General features: G+C 37.6%; 2 protein-coding genes across 2 annotated transcripts; both read left to right on the forward strand.

Moving 5' to 3' along the window:
- Nucleotides 1-1,641: 1,641 nt before the first annotated feature.
- LOC122405734 (uncharacterized) lies at nt 1,642-9,737 on the forward strand. Its single transcript, XM_043410664.1, has 3 exons — nt 1,642-1,683; nt 3,220-3,511; nt 9,620-9,737. Exons 1-3 carry the CDS (start codon nt 1,642-1,644, stop codon nt 9,688-9,690), a joined length of 405 nt encoding a protein of 134 aa, XP_043266599.1. The 3' UTR covers nt 9,691-9,737.
- A 1,103-nt stretch (nt 9,738-10,840) lies between these two features.
- LOC122406634 (dentin sialophosphoprotein-like) lies at nt 10,841-14,213 on the forward strand. The gene is made up of 3 exons (XM_043412188.1): nt 10,841-11,241; nt 11,351-11,498; nt 12,347-14,213. Exons 1-3 carry the CDS (start codon nt 11,195-11,197, stop codon nt 13,730-13,732), a joined length of 1,581 nt encoding a protein of 526 aa, XP_043268123.1. The 5' UTR covers nt 10,841-11,194; the 3' UTR covers nt 13,733-14,213.

Genomic DNA, 14,213 nt, shown 5'->3' on the forward strand with positions numbered 1-14,213 from the left:
ACCTCTGGAGACCGCCTGACGATGAGAAAGATAGAGGATTAAGAATAACGAAGCGAAAAGAAGAGAGGAATGAAGAGCGTGGACGAGGGTAGGAGAAGAGAAGAGAAGAGAGAATGCTCCAAGTCGTCGGGCGAGAGCACAGTGCCCGGACAACGCTCCCGTAGCGTTGGGGCCAACTAACGGTCCGAGCCACCACTACACAGCCATCTTCGACACCAACACACACGCACCTTTGCTCCATCAACCATTTTGTATTGCAAGCAGCAGCGTTAAAAGAGAATCATATACACAAGGAACGCTTTGCCTGCGTAACCAGCAAGCACCACCTCTCCGATTCCGATTCCGACTCCGACTCTTTCGAACTTCGGACCCACTCCGCTGCGTTCTTCTTCATCCACACCTCTTTCTACCTCCCATCTCTCTTTGCTCTTCAGCCTTTTCCTGTAATCTTGGTTAACCATTATACTATATTACCTTTGTATTATCGTGTCTTTATACCTTTGTTTCACTCATTTTTTCGGCTAGAAATTACGTGGAAAACGCAATATCTCTGCGCTTACGCTTCGGGGAATGAACTTGAGGCGAGCCGAAGATCGTTCAAAGATCGCGCGTGCACAGCACTCGCTTGGATAAACGAGAAATTAGAGGTTTTCACGTTTCGTCAACGGCCTTTACGCCGTTCAATGAATCTATTTTAAATGGTTGCCAGTTTTTTTTTTCTTTTGCTTATCAGTATATGGTTTAATCGTGATGAAGGAACGAACGTTCGAATGCAATAGGGTATTTTACACGATGTAAGAAAAAATATAAAAATGCGTCACAATTTATGATAAATTACGTAAAAAGTGAAGGAGAAACGTCAATATTTATCCATAAAAATGCAATGTAAATTTGATAACACGATTTTAAAAATCGTCGTTTTTCATCATCTGTTTTTCAAATGCCTAAAACGCCCCGTCTGCAATATTGGATTCCAACTGTGACGTCATTCATAGCATTAACAATCTAAATTTTTATCGTGCTCTTCGTGTTATTTTGAAATTTTACAAGTTATTATCACGTTTGTGGACTTTTATCATTAATTTTATTAAAATCGCATCATGGAAGACGGTTTTGTGAAAGCAAAAAGTACAAATCTACCAATGATGAATATGTTGATGGTGGCGATGAATCCACAATTTTTGTGGTATTTTTACACTTGTATTATCGCATTCAGGCACGAGATACCAATGATATACTATTATAACTCATTATATTCACAAATCTTGTTACTTGGTCTTTCGCAATCGTATTGTTTACTAACGGAGTGACGTCACGAACCGAAACAACATGGCGGCTGGCGTTCCTCCGGGAAAATTCAAAATCATAAATGAAAAATAGTTTTTAAAAGATTTTTCGGTCTTACAAAATAAAAATAAAAATTCTCCTGGTTCATTACGATCTCAGGATTAATTTAAAACAGTTTTCAAAAAAGTTGTAATACCCTATTTCGAATTTTTACTGTTGTAATTTCCCTTTTCACTCAATTATCTGTTTTTCATTTAACAAAAACGGATCATCCTTTGGCAAATGTAAATTCTGCACAATCGATTGCTGGGCTCGTAAAAAACCTGAGCATTCACATTCACCTACTCTTCGAAGATGAACACATCGAAAAAGAAAATATGTTGCAAATGTGACATAGTAAATAACTTATTCCGTCATAAACGATCCGTTAATCGAGTTCTTCGCTTCGGCATCGTATATATAGCTCGGTTATTCTTTGCAATTGATGAAAAGCATATTTCTTACGTTCTCTCACGTAGAGTTGGTCGAACGGTTGAAGCGAACTGGTACACGCGGACAATTGAAAAGACATAACGCAAGAAGATATCCTGCCTATTGAATTTTGCGGCTGGCGGAGAGGCCACAGAGAGGAAACTCTTCGGTATATAAAAAAAGAAGAGCAGAAAACTCTCGCGTCTGTACTCTCGCTCCTCCCTCGCCGGCTGTATACGTATTTTTTAATATTATTATGGGATTCGAGAGAGCGAAACTCTCGAATTACATGCACGCGATGAATCGGTGGGTTTCTCCGTTTAGATTTAGAATCTCCGGCAGGATTTTTTTTCCTATTCCTCGACCGATGTTCCATCGAAAAAGAAACCACGAAACGCGGAGGCACGAAGAACTTTGTATGAAATAAGTAAATATGATAAAAAAAAAAAAAAAAAAAAAAAAAAACTACCAGCAGGCGCTCAAGATCCACCGAATCGCAAAACTCGAATTCCGGATTTTTACGCTCCCTCGACGATAGCCCTGCTGTGGTCAAGACCCATTAGAACATTCATTCCGCTATTATATTCTGCACCCCCGGTAACAGCTCATTGTTACGAAAAATAAGATAATCTAGTATTTCCCAGAGAACAAGGAAATAGCCATAAATCCTGTGAAAAAAAGCCGAATGTATTCGTGCATAAAGCCACCCATAATCTCCACCGATTCTTGCTCTTTTCCCGACTACTTCGACCTTGCCCGAGAAGTACCGTTGCTCTAACGAGATATTTCCAAAATTGGTCACGCTTCAGTTTTAAAAGATCTCTCGCAGTTGCTCGTGCAAATCGAACCGGCACACCCACTCACCCCGAGGCCACATCTCCCGCAACTTATTTAGCATGATCTCTATCTCTTCGCTGATTCACCAAGATCCTGGATTCCCGAGCTTATTGTAACGCGCGTGCGTGAAAAGCTGTCGGAGGTGCGGCAAGTGGGAAAAACTGTGGCGAAAATTGTGTGAAAAGGAAGCGCGACGACCATTTTCAAAGGCACTTCGCTGCTGCGGTGAACTTTTTTTTCTCACGGAAAAGAAGCCTGAAAAATTCGTGATAACGAGTGCAACTCGATCCTCGACGAAGAGGAAAACTTGTCTACGGGCATGCCCATTCGCGGTTTAGGAGAAAAAAAATGAAGATTGCCGAAAAATAATAGAAAGCAAGAAAGCGGAACCCCACTCGACGGGGGGTCTCCCTTCGGGCTAAAATCAAGAGACGAAAACGACTTTAAGACACGTAAAACCTGTAAGCTTGAAGAGAGTTTGCCTAACACCGTGAAACTTCCGTAAACGCTCGGTGGTTGGGAAACTTGGTCGAACAATGTTGGCTCTCGAGGCCCTTGCTCACAACGAATTAAATGGATCGTCGAAACTCTCAGCTGCTCGCTCGCTTATTCTTTCAAATGTAGAGCTCGGAAGAACTTATATTTCGTAACACACCGAATTCTCGAGGCCATTGCACAAGGACAGACGAAAGAGAGGGAGGATTAAGCATATCGAGTGTCTCGTCCTCAGCCGGTCTTCCGACGACCACGATCTTCTACGGTCTCGAGCCCGAAAAAGAGCCAGTTGGAAAAAAAATTGGGTCTCTTCTTGCGGAGTGGGTGTGCAGTCTTTTTATTATTCAAGCGAGAAAAGATCTCATTCGAGGGAAGAAAAATTCGAGGGAGCGACACGTTTGTGCGGTAATAGAAAATCAAGGTAAACAAAAATCGAATCGTGTGTCTTTCATTTGTAAGTTTGGAAACAAAAAAAACGAGGTCAAAGTTACAACTGAATCAGTTCACGCGAGTTTGTCCGTCGCAATGTATACCATTTTCCCGGTTAGTAATGAGCTCTCGTGCTCATTGCAGCAGTAAATTTTTCTTTGATAGCTCAACGGTATATGCATAATGAGACCGATTCGTTGTTCCGAATGCATGCGGACCCGTACTTCCTACTTTTTTCACAAAGCAGGACGCCGATAACGAAATCGCGCATTGTCCTCGCACACGTCACTGACAATAGCGTGTCACGAAGCACGCTTCGAGAGTTTCGAACAAAAATTTAACGCGATTGTTAAAAGAGCTCGCGAAATTCATTTGCATATGCATTTTTCCGATAGCGCTCATACGAAAACAAACAAATGTCGAGGAATCCCTTCCTCAAATCTTATTAAAAAGTGAGAATCCGAAAATATTTTATTACATTAAACCTGCTTTTTCTGCGTCGATATTATATTCAACGGAATTTTCTTCACGAACGATCTAACAATCCGAAAGCACTACGATTATCACGTTCAGACTCTCGCTAATGGGATCCAACATAAAGAGACATGACGGACATGACATCTGGTGGCCGAGGGTGGAAACAGAAAAAGGAGGCATGAGAGTAGACAGTTAAGGAGTTTCGGTACAAAAGTCTAAATATTAAGAAATTGATCAAATTTGGTGATAATGTTCTTCAACATCAAGTGCGAAAACACAAATTTTTTCAAAATTTTCTTCTACTTAGTTATCGAGTAATTATGCATTAAAGCAGATTTCTTATGCCCGGAATGTATACCTATATATATGGAAACGCTATGCTTATACACGTCAACTTTAGTGATCAATTACTCGATAACTGTGTAGAAGAAAAATCTTAAAAAATTTGTATTGTCAAATTTGGCACTAAAGCATATGTTCACTAAATTTTATAAAATTCTGAACTTTTTGAAATTTTTTATGCTTTTAGCATGGTTTAGCATGGCAACATTGTATCGCCTGTACCGAAACTCCTTAATACGTGTTCTTCTGTAAATTCTTATCAAGAGGGTATTTTACACCATGTAAAAAAATACATGATTATGATAGATTTCGTAAAAAGTAAACGAGAATTAGTACATTACGATACGTGTGACTTAAGCTGCCTATTATTGCACGGCGTGAAGTTGACGCCCGAGCGTATAGCGAGGGTGTTAAACAACGCCATGCTATAATAGAGCAGCTTAATTCACGAGTATCGTATACTATTTTATAGCCCGTATGACATTTTAGCCACGCAAAAGCGTGGCTAAAATGCGGTTTTATGTCATACGGTGCTATAAAAGTCAATATTTATTCATAAAAATGCAATGTAAATTTTATAATTCAATTTTGAAAATCGTCCTTTTTCATCTGTTTTTCAAATGTCTAAAACGCCATCCGCCATATTGGATTCCAACGTGACGTCACTCCGATAGTAAACAAAATCTAGATTCTTATCGTGCGCTCTGTGTTATTTTGAAATTTTACAAGTTATTATGTACGTTTGTGGACTTTTATCATTAATTTTATTAAAATCGCATCATGGAAGACGGTTGAGTGAAAGCAAAAAGTACAAATCTACCAATGATAAATATGTTGATGGTGGCGATGAATTCACAATTTTTGTGGCATTTTTACACTTGTATTATCGCATTCAGGCACGAGATACCAATGATTTACTATTATAACTTATTATATTCACAAATATTGGTACTTGGTCTTTCGCAATCGTATTGTTTACTAACGGAGTGACGTCACAAACCGAAACAACATGGCAGCTAGCGTTTCCGCGCGAAAATTGAAAATTATAAATAGAAAATGAAAATTATAATTATAAATTATAAAAAATAGTTTTTAAGACACTTTTTGGTCTTATAAAATTTAAATAAAGATTCCACTGATTTATTACGATCTCAGGATTATTTTGAAACAGTTTTCAAAAAAAGGTGTAATACCCTATTGCAAGGAAATTTGTATGAAACTGTAAAAATTCACCCGGCAAATTATTCTTCACGCCCACCACCGGGAAAAAAAAATTTCCCACGTATATATAAGAGGTTTATAAACACGTTACTGATTTCGTCACTTGATTCATTTTCATAGTTTAAATCGCATTTAATTATGTAATGGCTGCTAACACCCGTTCGCCTTTAACAACATTACGTTGGGCAGGATTTGTACCTACCCAAACAAAAATATTTTCTAAGCTTAGGAACATTTTGACAGAAAATGAATGTGACACATAAAAGATGTTCATATGTCACTGGTACGTTTTTGCGCCATTTTGAATAGGCCCCGCCTACATGTTGGATCCCAAAAGCTTTCAGAAATTACTGACATTCGCACGAATCCATGTCATAAACGATCATCGTCGCGTACAGAATGGAAAATATATTATTTCATTAACCTTTTAACAGCTGAGTTTTTTTGGAGTGTTTCATAGAGTTGATACGATTAATCTGAATTCATAAGTACTCTATATTGAAAAAAAAAATTATTCAAGAATTTTTCTACCCCCAGAAATTACCCCAAATCAAAAAACCACTCCAATTACTTGAAAACATCTTATTTTCATTTCTCGTCGTATATTTCTACCAGCAGTTGAGAAAAAGCCATTCCAGAACACGCAGCACGCAGTAGGATGCTGACAAACTTTTACGGATCAGTCAACCCTTATGAACTACCCCTAAATTTAGAGAAATTCATTTCTCAATGAACAAAACACTGTCATAGCATTTTCTGACATTTTATTCTGAACTGAATCGAAATAAGAGTGTTTCAGAAAACAGGCTTATTCTGAAGAACTCACGGATAGTTCCTGTAGGCTTACGAATAAGCGTACAGTTGGAAAGAATTCAGTCGCGATACACGAAACGTATTACTCATTTCCTATTATTTCATACGAATCCGAATCGGAATGTGATTGGGCGTATCAGCATATCAAGAGGTGGTTTTCGATGTTTTGATACTGCTGGGAGTAGTTTTTGGTTTGGACTTTTTTGCTGCAATCTTTATGACGCTGAAGTTTGCAACGTTGGAGTCCAACGAAATGATCTAAAAAAAAAAAAACCCTCCAATAATTCCAGTAATTATCCGTTCCCTGCCGAATTTGCAACTGTAGTTTTTCATCTTGCACCGAGACTTCGTGAAATAAAAAATTGGTAAATTACAAATATTTTTTTCTTTCATTGAGTTGGACTCCAACGTTGCAAACTTCAGCGTCGTACTATCTTTCAGTGGTATTTCAAATCACGCACTTGAGATCACGAGTTTTAAAAATATTGTGCCTGAAAATTATGCTAATTTGTCGTTTTTCCGAAATTTTCGCATATTTTGACAGGGCCTGAAACTGAAGGGGTGCAACCCTCGCGTTTGCCGATTTTTTCTTGGTTAGATAAATCCTCCATCTTTAAAATGCGCCCTGAACGAAGTCGATATGTTCATTTTTCTGGTGCACTTCAAAAAGGGTCCAAATTTTTTTTATCATTTCCTAACGCTAGTAGATGGTAACTCATGCAACATTAAGGAGGCGCATGACTTTTAACCCCTTAAAAAAAAAGTAAGTATGTGTTCCACCAGCCGTCAGTGCTGGATATTATATCGGCAAACATTTTGTCCCGTGGACAGTCTGTGGGTCAAGATTCATCTTTTTCCATATCACGACGATATATTTATACTAAAACGAATTGTTTCTTGAGAAGAATGGCAGTACTTCGCATATTCTAAGCTGCGCTCGTTACTTTTAACGCGGAGTTTTTTATTTTAGTAATATTCAAATTTTCAAAAGCAAGGAATGATCGAGTACGCACATACGGTGAATGATTATAATTACAGGTGAGAAATGAAAGAAGAGGAATAAGGGTCGAGGCGTGCGGAAGTTGGAAACAGAGAAATGGACACGCCGTTGCAACGCAGCGAGCTCTCCACGCAACAATAACAGAGCACTTCCGTTAGAGTATTCTGCGGTGTGTGCGCGTCGGAGTTATTTTCGTGTGCGTCGTCGATGTGTAATGACAAAACAACAAAGCTCCGTTTCTCTGGAACTCGCGTGTCCTATTTTCACATACATTTGCGTGCGACGTGCCTCGCACCGCGGACGAGCAATGGGTTTCAAATAGGTCAAAAAGCTTCTTTCACTACCTGCTTCGAACAAACGCGTCCAACACTTTTTTCAACCGTTAAAGTGTTACAGTTGCATTTTTATACACAAACACATGATTTTAGTGAAATTTGAAGCTGGAATAAAATTGTGTCAATATTGTTGTTTTCATACTCATCGATTAGCTCACGTTTCACATCAATTTTACGTGGGCACCAATAGGGTATTACACCTTTTTTTGAAAACTGTTTTAAAATAATCCTGAGATCGTAATAAACCAGTGGAATTTTTATTTCAATTTTATAAGAGGGAAAACTGTCTTGAAAACTATTTTTTATTTATGATTTTGAATTTTCGCGTGGAAACGCTAGCTGCCATGTTGTTTCGGTTTGTGACGTCACTCCCTTACTAAACAATACAATTGCGAAAGACCAAGTAATAAGATTTGTAAAAGTAATGAGTTATGGTGGTATATCATTGGTGTCTCGTGCCTGAATGCGATAATACAAGTGTAAAAATGCCACAAAAATTGTGGATTCATCGCCACCATCAACATATTTATCATTCGTATCTAGAGTCGCGGCAGCGACTCTGAGACAAGTACATTTATATATATGACGAGTTGCTGCCAGAGACTCTTTACCGGAGCGATAGCATTTCCAATTGTTTTCGAAAATTTTCAAAATTTTTTTCTTCAATAATTAATTAATTATAGCATTCCGGAGAAGATTATAAGTTGACATATTTTTTATTTTTTTTTTCTTCCGATTGTGACCTCTTCGAACTCTGTAGCTTAATGCGTTGAAGAGATATTAATTATTCATTTTTTAATTGCATCAAAAAATGGTCTCGGATTTTCGCACACATTTTTGATGTTTTTTGTACTTTCTGCTTTCACAAAACCGTTTTCCATAATGCGATTTTAATCAAATGAATGATAAAATTCCATAAACGTGCATAATAACTTGTACAATTTCAAAATAACACAGAGTGCACGATAAGAATCTAGATTGTTTACTATCGGAGTGACGTCAAGTTGGAATCCAATATGGCGGATGGCGTTTTAGAATTTGAAAAACAGATGAAAAAGGACGATTTTTAGAATTGAATTATAAAATTTACATTGCATTTTTATGAATAAATATTGACGTTTCTATTATGAATATTTATATTTTACGAAATCTATCATAATCATGTATTTTTATATATTTTTTTACATGGTGTAAAATACCCTATTAATCCTAATGAGTATGAGCTTACATTGATTTCGCGGCACTAAAAATTTTTCCGAATCTGCTCCATCGAGTTATGAGATAAGATTGTAACGATGTGAAAGAAACCGAGATACTTTGATCGTCGACGACGCTGAAGTTTCCAACGTTGGAGTCCAATGAAATGAACGAAAAAAACGTTTGTAATTCACCAATTTTTTTATTTCACGAATCGTTGGTGCAGCTTGAAAAACTACGAATCGGAAATTTGGCAGGGAACAAAATAGGAGAATTACTGGAATTATTGGAGAGTTTTTTTCGATCATTTCGTTGGACTCCAACGTTGGAAACTTCAGCGTCATTGATCGTCGAAATACCTAACGATGTTGAAACACGAATTTATCGATGTTTATTCAACGTTTGACTGATGTCAGTTTTTATTCAAACCCACATGTACGCATTAATAAGTGAATCAATTTGAAATATGAGTAGTCAATTATTTTACCAGGAGCAAAAAACTTTTTCTAAGCTTTGTTTTTTTAGTTTCCTTCAGGGCTAAATGACTGTTGGTACGAATAAAAATAGGTAAAATTTTTGCGTAGCAAATTTATCGCCCACTAAGTTCGAGATCGTGTAACTTTATTCGAAAATAATTTATTTGGCGCTGAGAGACTTTTTGCCCCTACCACGGAGTGAGCTAAACTTTGAGTGTCACATTTCGTCCGTTTTTCAGCTCACGGGTCAACGTCACGCAGAACAGTTATTTTGAAAATATCAATGCAATGCGTTATTGATTATTCCTAGAAAATTACGACGCAAAAGAGGCTGTGAGTATGAAATACTTTTTGAAATTTAACCGAGCGACCTCATTCACTGATAAAGTGAAAAAAATAATCGTAAACTTTGAAAAATTCATGCTTCTGTTTTCGATTTTTCTCTCGAGTTATCCAAAAAAATAATCCACTAGTCGTTTATTACGAATTTACTACAGATTAACGATCGAATAGTTTATTGAAAGAAAAGAAAATGCTTGCGAGACGTGTAGGGCAAAGCACGCGGAATTCAAACAGGGAACGTGTCTGATTGGAATCTGGTCTCGATTGCATTTAGCGGCGGAAATTGGATGAGTTTGTATGTACCTATAGATATAAATGTGTAACAAGGTGAACAAACGTGAATACACACATATATATATATATACAGAAATATATCAAGTAAGTATACTCCATAACACATACATAAGAGTCCTGATTTACAATCCAAATTAAGGAAGTATGCTAATTGTCAGAATTACACCGCGAGAAAACGTAAACCTACACCGCGACCGTTAATTTATCTTATTCCTCGATCGTGCGATAACATCGAGAGTGTTCGCCCATTTACATAGTACGAGAAATACTTTTAAATTTCCATCTTGGCAATCTTGTGAAATAATTAAAAATCGAAAAAAAAAAAACACAACGAGCAAGTTTAACCGATTTTCGTAAAGTTTCGCGATTGAAAAATCATCGAGATTTATAGCCCAGTAAAAATAACAAATATATCACTGATGTTTTTTGGCTGAAACTCTCGGAAATAAGAATCCGTTGGAATCTCAATTTCGCATTTTTTCTGAAAAATAATTCAACTAGGTCCTTGAGATGTTTCCCGAACATTTATAATAATTTCTTTTTTTATCACAAATTCTTTGTCCTTCAATGCATTTATTTCTGTGTAAACGGCATAATCCGTTTTTTACGCGTAAATAATCCAAATCGAATCGTATAGGTTAGGAAATTACAATTATCTGGAATCTGACTTCTGTCAATCGAACATTTTCAATGGAACATTGTCATTTCAGTGGACTGTCAACATTTTCAATACTGAATAAATTTTTCAAATATTTGAGGTAAAACAGAAAAAGCGTAAGATTCTTTCTTCACCCACAGTTACACACAGAGTTCGTCGTTTCGAGAAGTGAAACACTGCAGCGAGCAGCGATTCTGGTCTGGTATAGTGTATCGTATGTGCGAAACGCGGTACGAGCTGCGAGTAACAAAGCGCTGGCGTCGCGTCTGCGCGAGTTGACCAATCTCCAATCTCAGTCGCACTAGTCGCAGTATCGCATGACCACGTCGAACGAAACAAAACAAAAGCTTCGAGCGTAGCGGTTTAGCTACCACGTGCGCGTTCGAAAAAACGAATTGTAGAAGTTCCCGGCATATTTTATTCCGAGTTCGTATTAGAACGTTCGGCGTTCGAGTGACGATCATCGTCGATTTATTCGATTTCCGAAGGTCGCTCAAAGACGAAAAAACAAAGAATCAGGATGAATGGAAAACGTTTTGGTGGCAGGGACGAGTGCGCGGTACCCACGTAAGTAAATATTCAAACAAAAAATGAACTACGATAACCTTGAGGCATCCTTCGTCGCATTTTCTTTGTGCAATATTGGTGTAAGCATTGTTTCTCATATTCTCTATAGATTCGGATGTCCCATGGCCAATAATGGATGGGTGCAGTGCCCATCAAAAACTTTCCCTGGCAAATATTATTACTTCAACGTAGATTCTCGCTGCAGAACTTGGGGACGACCAGTTTCGTCTCACGTTACAGTGCCAATCGTAAATCCGGTAAGCGAGTCATTCAAAAATAATATTCCCAAAATACAAACAAGAGGGGAAATAATTTGACGAGAGAGCTAAAACGACGCATACAGAAGTATTTTTGTTCCTATTCGAAGATGCCTTTAAAAAAAAGTTTACGTAGATTGAATACAATTTTTTTCCAAATCTCGACAAATCATTAACCAAGACACCCGTGTATGAAGCGAAATTTTTCGTATGGACAGTTTTTATTCACGATTTTCGTAGTCGTCGTGAGGAGAATGACACGGTCGATGTTTCTCTCCGCCAAACGCTCTTCCCCTATTTCAACTTTGTCCGTCCCCACACGTTGATCTCTTTGTCCTTCATTTTAGGACGTAAAGTATAAACTATCTCACTTATTTTGCATTCAGTTATTTCCGATTCGATGTTTTTATTTTGGGGTACAACGTAGGAATTCAAGAGAATCTGACATAACGTAATGTTTATTGTATTAGAGTTTAATCCTAACCGCGAAATAAAGTGAATAAAAATATGAATGGATGAATAAGTGGATCAACTTCCGTGAACTGATGAACGAAATAATCGTCATTTGTCGTTTTTTTCACGAACTGATTTATGTAAAAATTGTTTTATTGGAAGTCAAAGAATTTGAATGAAAATTGTGGAAAATTTGAATAAATGACATATTATTGCCCGCAGTTATAATTATATACGATTATTACGAAAATAATAACACAATCGAGCTCGTGTTATCGTGAGAAAATCTCTTCTAAAGTCTCGCGGTTTTCTGAATTTAATACACTCACCATTGTACCCGTCATAAATGTATATTTTTGTTTATTTTTTGGAATTACTCCCACGGGGGTCAATAGACTATGCCAAATTTCCAATGCGACGTTTATGACGTTGACGAATTCGACGAAGTTTCGGACATCGAGGAGGACGATCCGTTGCAAATTTCTGCGAAGAGAAGAAAAACATATGACGAAATATTGTTCAAACTTTATCACTGTGAGGCTGACGACGAGATTGCTGATGTTTTGTCAAGCGCGGTCACACCGTTCGCTTGTGAAACTCAATTTATCAAAGAAGAGGTGGAAACGAAAGATGAATTTTTGTCGATTTTTCCTGAAATCTGTTACTCGAGCTCTTCCGATTCTGAATCCATCGACGGTGGTGGAATTAGGAGGAATCAATGTCGATTGAAACGATCACACAGCTCGAGAGTCATTGAGAATCGAGTGAAGAAATCTGAAATCGCTTACGATCGTTTCGGCCGATTGAATTTATGCGGGAGCGAAAATTCGACCGATCGACAATTTTACAAGCGCAGACTACCAGCTGATTTTTCGTTGTTGAAATATCATGAAGGTTCTTCGGATTACGATGGAGAAACCGAGGATGAAGAGGATGAAGATTTCGAGGATAACATAAAAATGGAACGCGGAGAAATCAACGATAACGTGAAACTCGAACACACGTCATTTTCTTTGCCTCGACTAAAAGTTATACAACTTTCTGATTTGATAAATGAGCCAACGAGGCATGGAAATCCGCTGCAGAAAAAAGCGTCGAATCGCAAAGTTCGAAAAGCCGCTACGGTTACAGAGGAGACGGAAAATCCACAGCCAAACAAAATAAAAACATTCATTCACGAGATCAATGGAGTGAAAACGATCAGCTACGATTTTGTTGCTCCGGAACTTCCACCTGGAGTTAAAGCCTCTAATCTGAGTGATTCCGAAGTTAGCACTATCGAAACGGCCCTTTTCGCTCAGGATAAAAACAGGACGATGAAAAAAGAGGTCAAAATCGAACCACCAGGTCAACGAGATTTCCCACTCCAGAATGAGCTTTTCAACAACATCAAAGTTCCATGCTTGAGCGAATCTTCAGCTTCCAGTTCTTCCTCAAGCTTGAGTGGCACTTCGAGTGATTCTGAATCGAGCTCCAGCCACAAAAGCGAATCGTCGAGTGATTCCAGTGATTCGAGCGATTGTTCGTGCTCGAATTGTTCAAGTTCGACGAGCAGCTCGGCATCGCTTCAATCGTTTTCTCACAAAGTTAAGAAAGAAGTACCCGACTCGGGAGATATGTCGACTCCTATCAAACAAGAAAATTCAATGGGAAAAATCCTAAAAAATTTTCCGATTTGCGAGAAAATGATCAAAGTTGAGGCGACCATGTCACCTTCTTCCTCCAACTCCGATAAATCGTGGAAAATCCTTGATAACTCATCCGAGGATGATGATTATTAACGCGTTTTTTTACTTGATTTTAAACTGCCATATTTTTTACCCTACTTTTCATACTCTTTGACATTTTTTATTTTTTATAAACTCACCTTCTTTTAATTAGCTTTAATGACTACGATAAATCTTATTTTTTTTACTCTTACTTACAATAAATAGACATCATGGCCAGAGGAATAATTTCTTTCGACGGTTTTTTATAAGTATTCTTAAAAACGATCGATGCAATAGTCCGTAAAATAATGAATGGAATGAATTCTCATCGAAATTTGATATTTTTAATATGTTCAGAACCCAACTAATATTATTTCGCGCCACTTCATAAGAAGGTGAGGTCAATGAATTCTTCCTCGGATAAAGTAAGTTTCTAGTGCATGAACAGGGAGGAATATTCGAATGGATTTTGATGATTCAAGGAGATTTCAAATTTTGTTGAATAGGAAAAATTGAACGAATGACTTGGACAAAATACATAAACTCAAAAATA

The sequence above is a fragment of the Venturia canescens genome, chromosome 2, assembly GCF_019457755.1.
Source record: "Venturia canescens isolate UGA chromosome 2, ASM1945775v1, whole genome shotgun sequence".
NCBI classification, from domain to species: domain Eukaryota; kingdom Metazoa; phylum Arthropoda; class Insecta; order Hymenoptera; family Ichneumonidae; genus Venturia; species Venturia canescens.

Coding starts and splice junctions, on each gene's coding strand:
- LOC122405734 (XM_043410664.1), top strand. CDS start 1,642: ATGAACACATCGAAAAAGAAAATATGTTGCAAATGTGACATA. Junction 1,684..3,219: donor TATGTTGCAAATGTGACATA/GTAAATAACTTA, acceptor TTTCAAATGTAG/AGCTCGGAAGAACTTATATT. Junction 3,512..9,619: donor TGCGGTAATAGAAAATCAAG/GTAAACAAAAAT, acceptor TCCGTTTTTCAG/CTCACGGGTCAACGTCACGC.
- LOC122406634 (XM_043412188.1), top strand. CDS start 11,195: ATGAATGGAAAACGTTTTGGTGGCAGGGACGAGTGCGCGGTACCCAC. Junction 11,242..11,350: donor GACGAGTGCGCGGTACCCAC/GTAAGTAAATAT, acceptor TATTCTCTATAG/ATTCGGATGTCCCATGGCCA. Junction 11,499..12,346: donor CAGTGCCAATCGTAAATCCG/GTAAGCGAGTCA, acceptor GGGGGTCAATAG/ACTATGCCAAATTTCCAATG.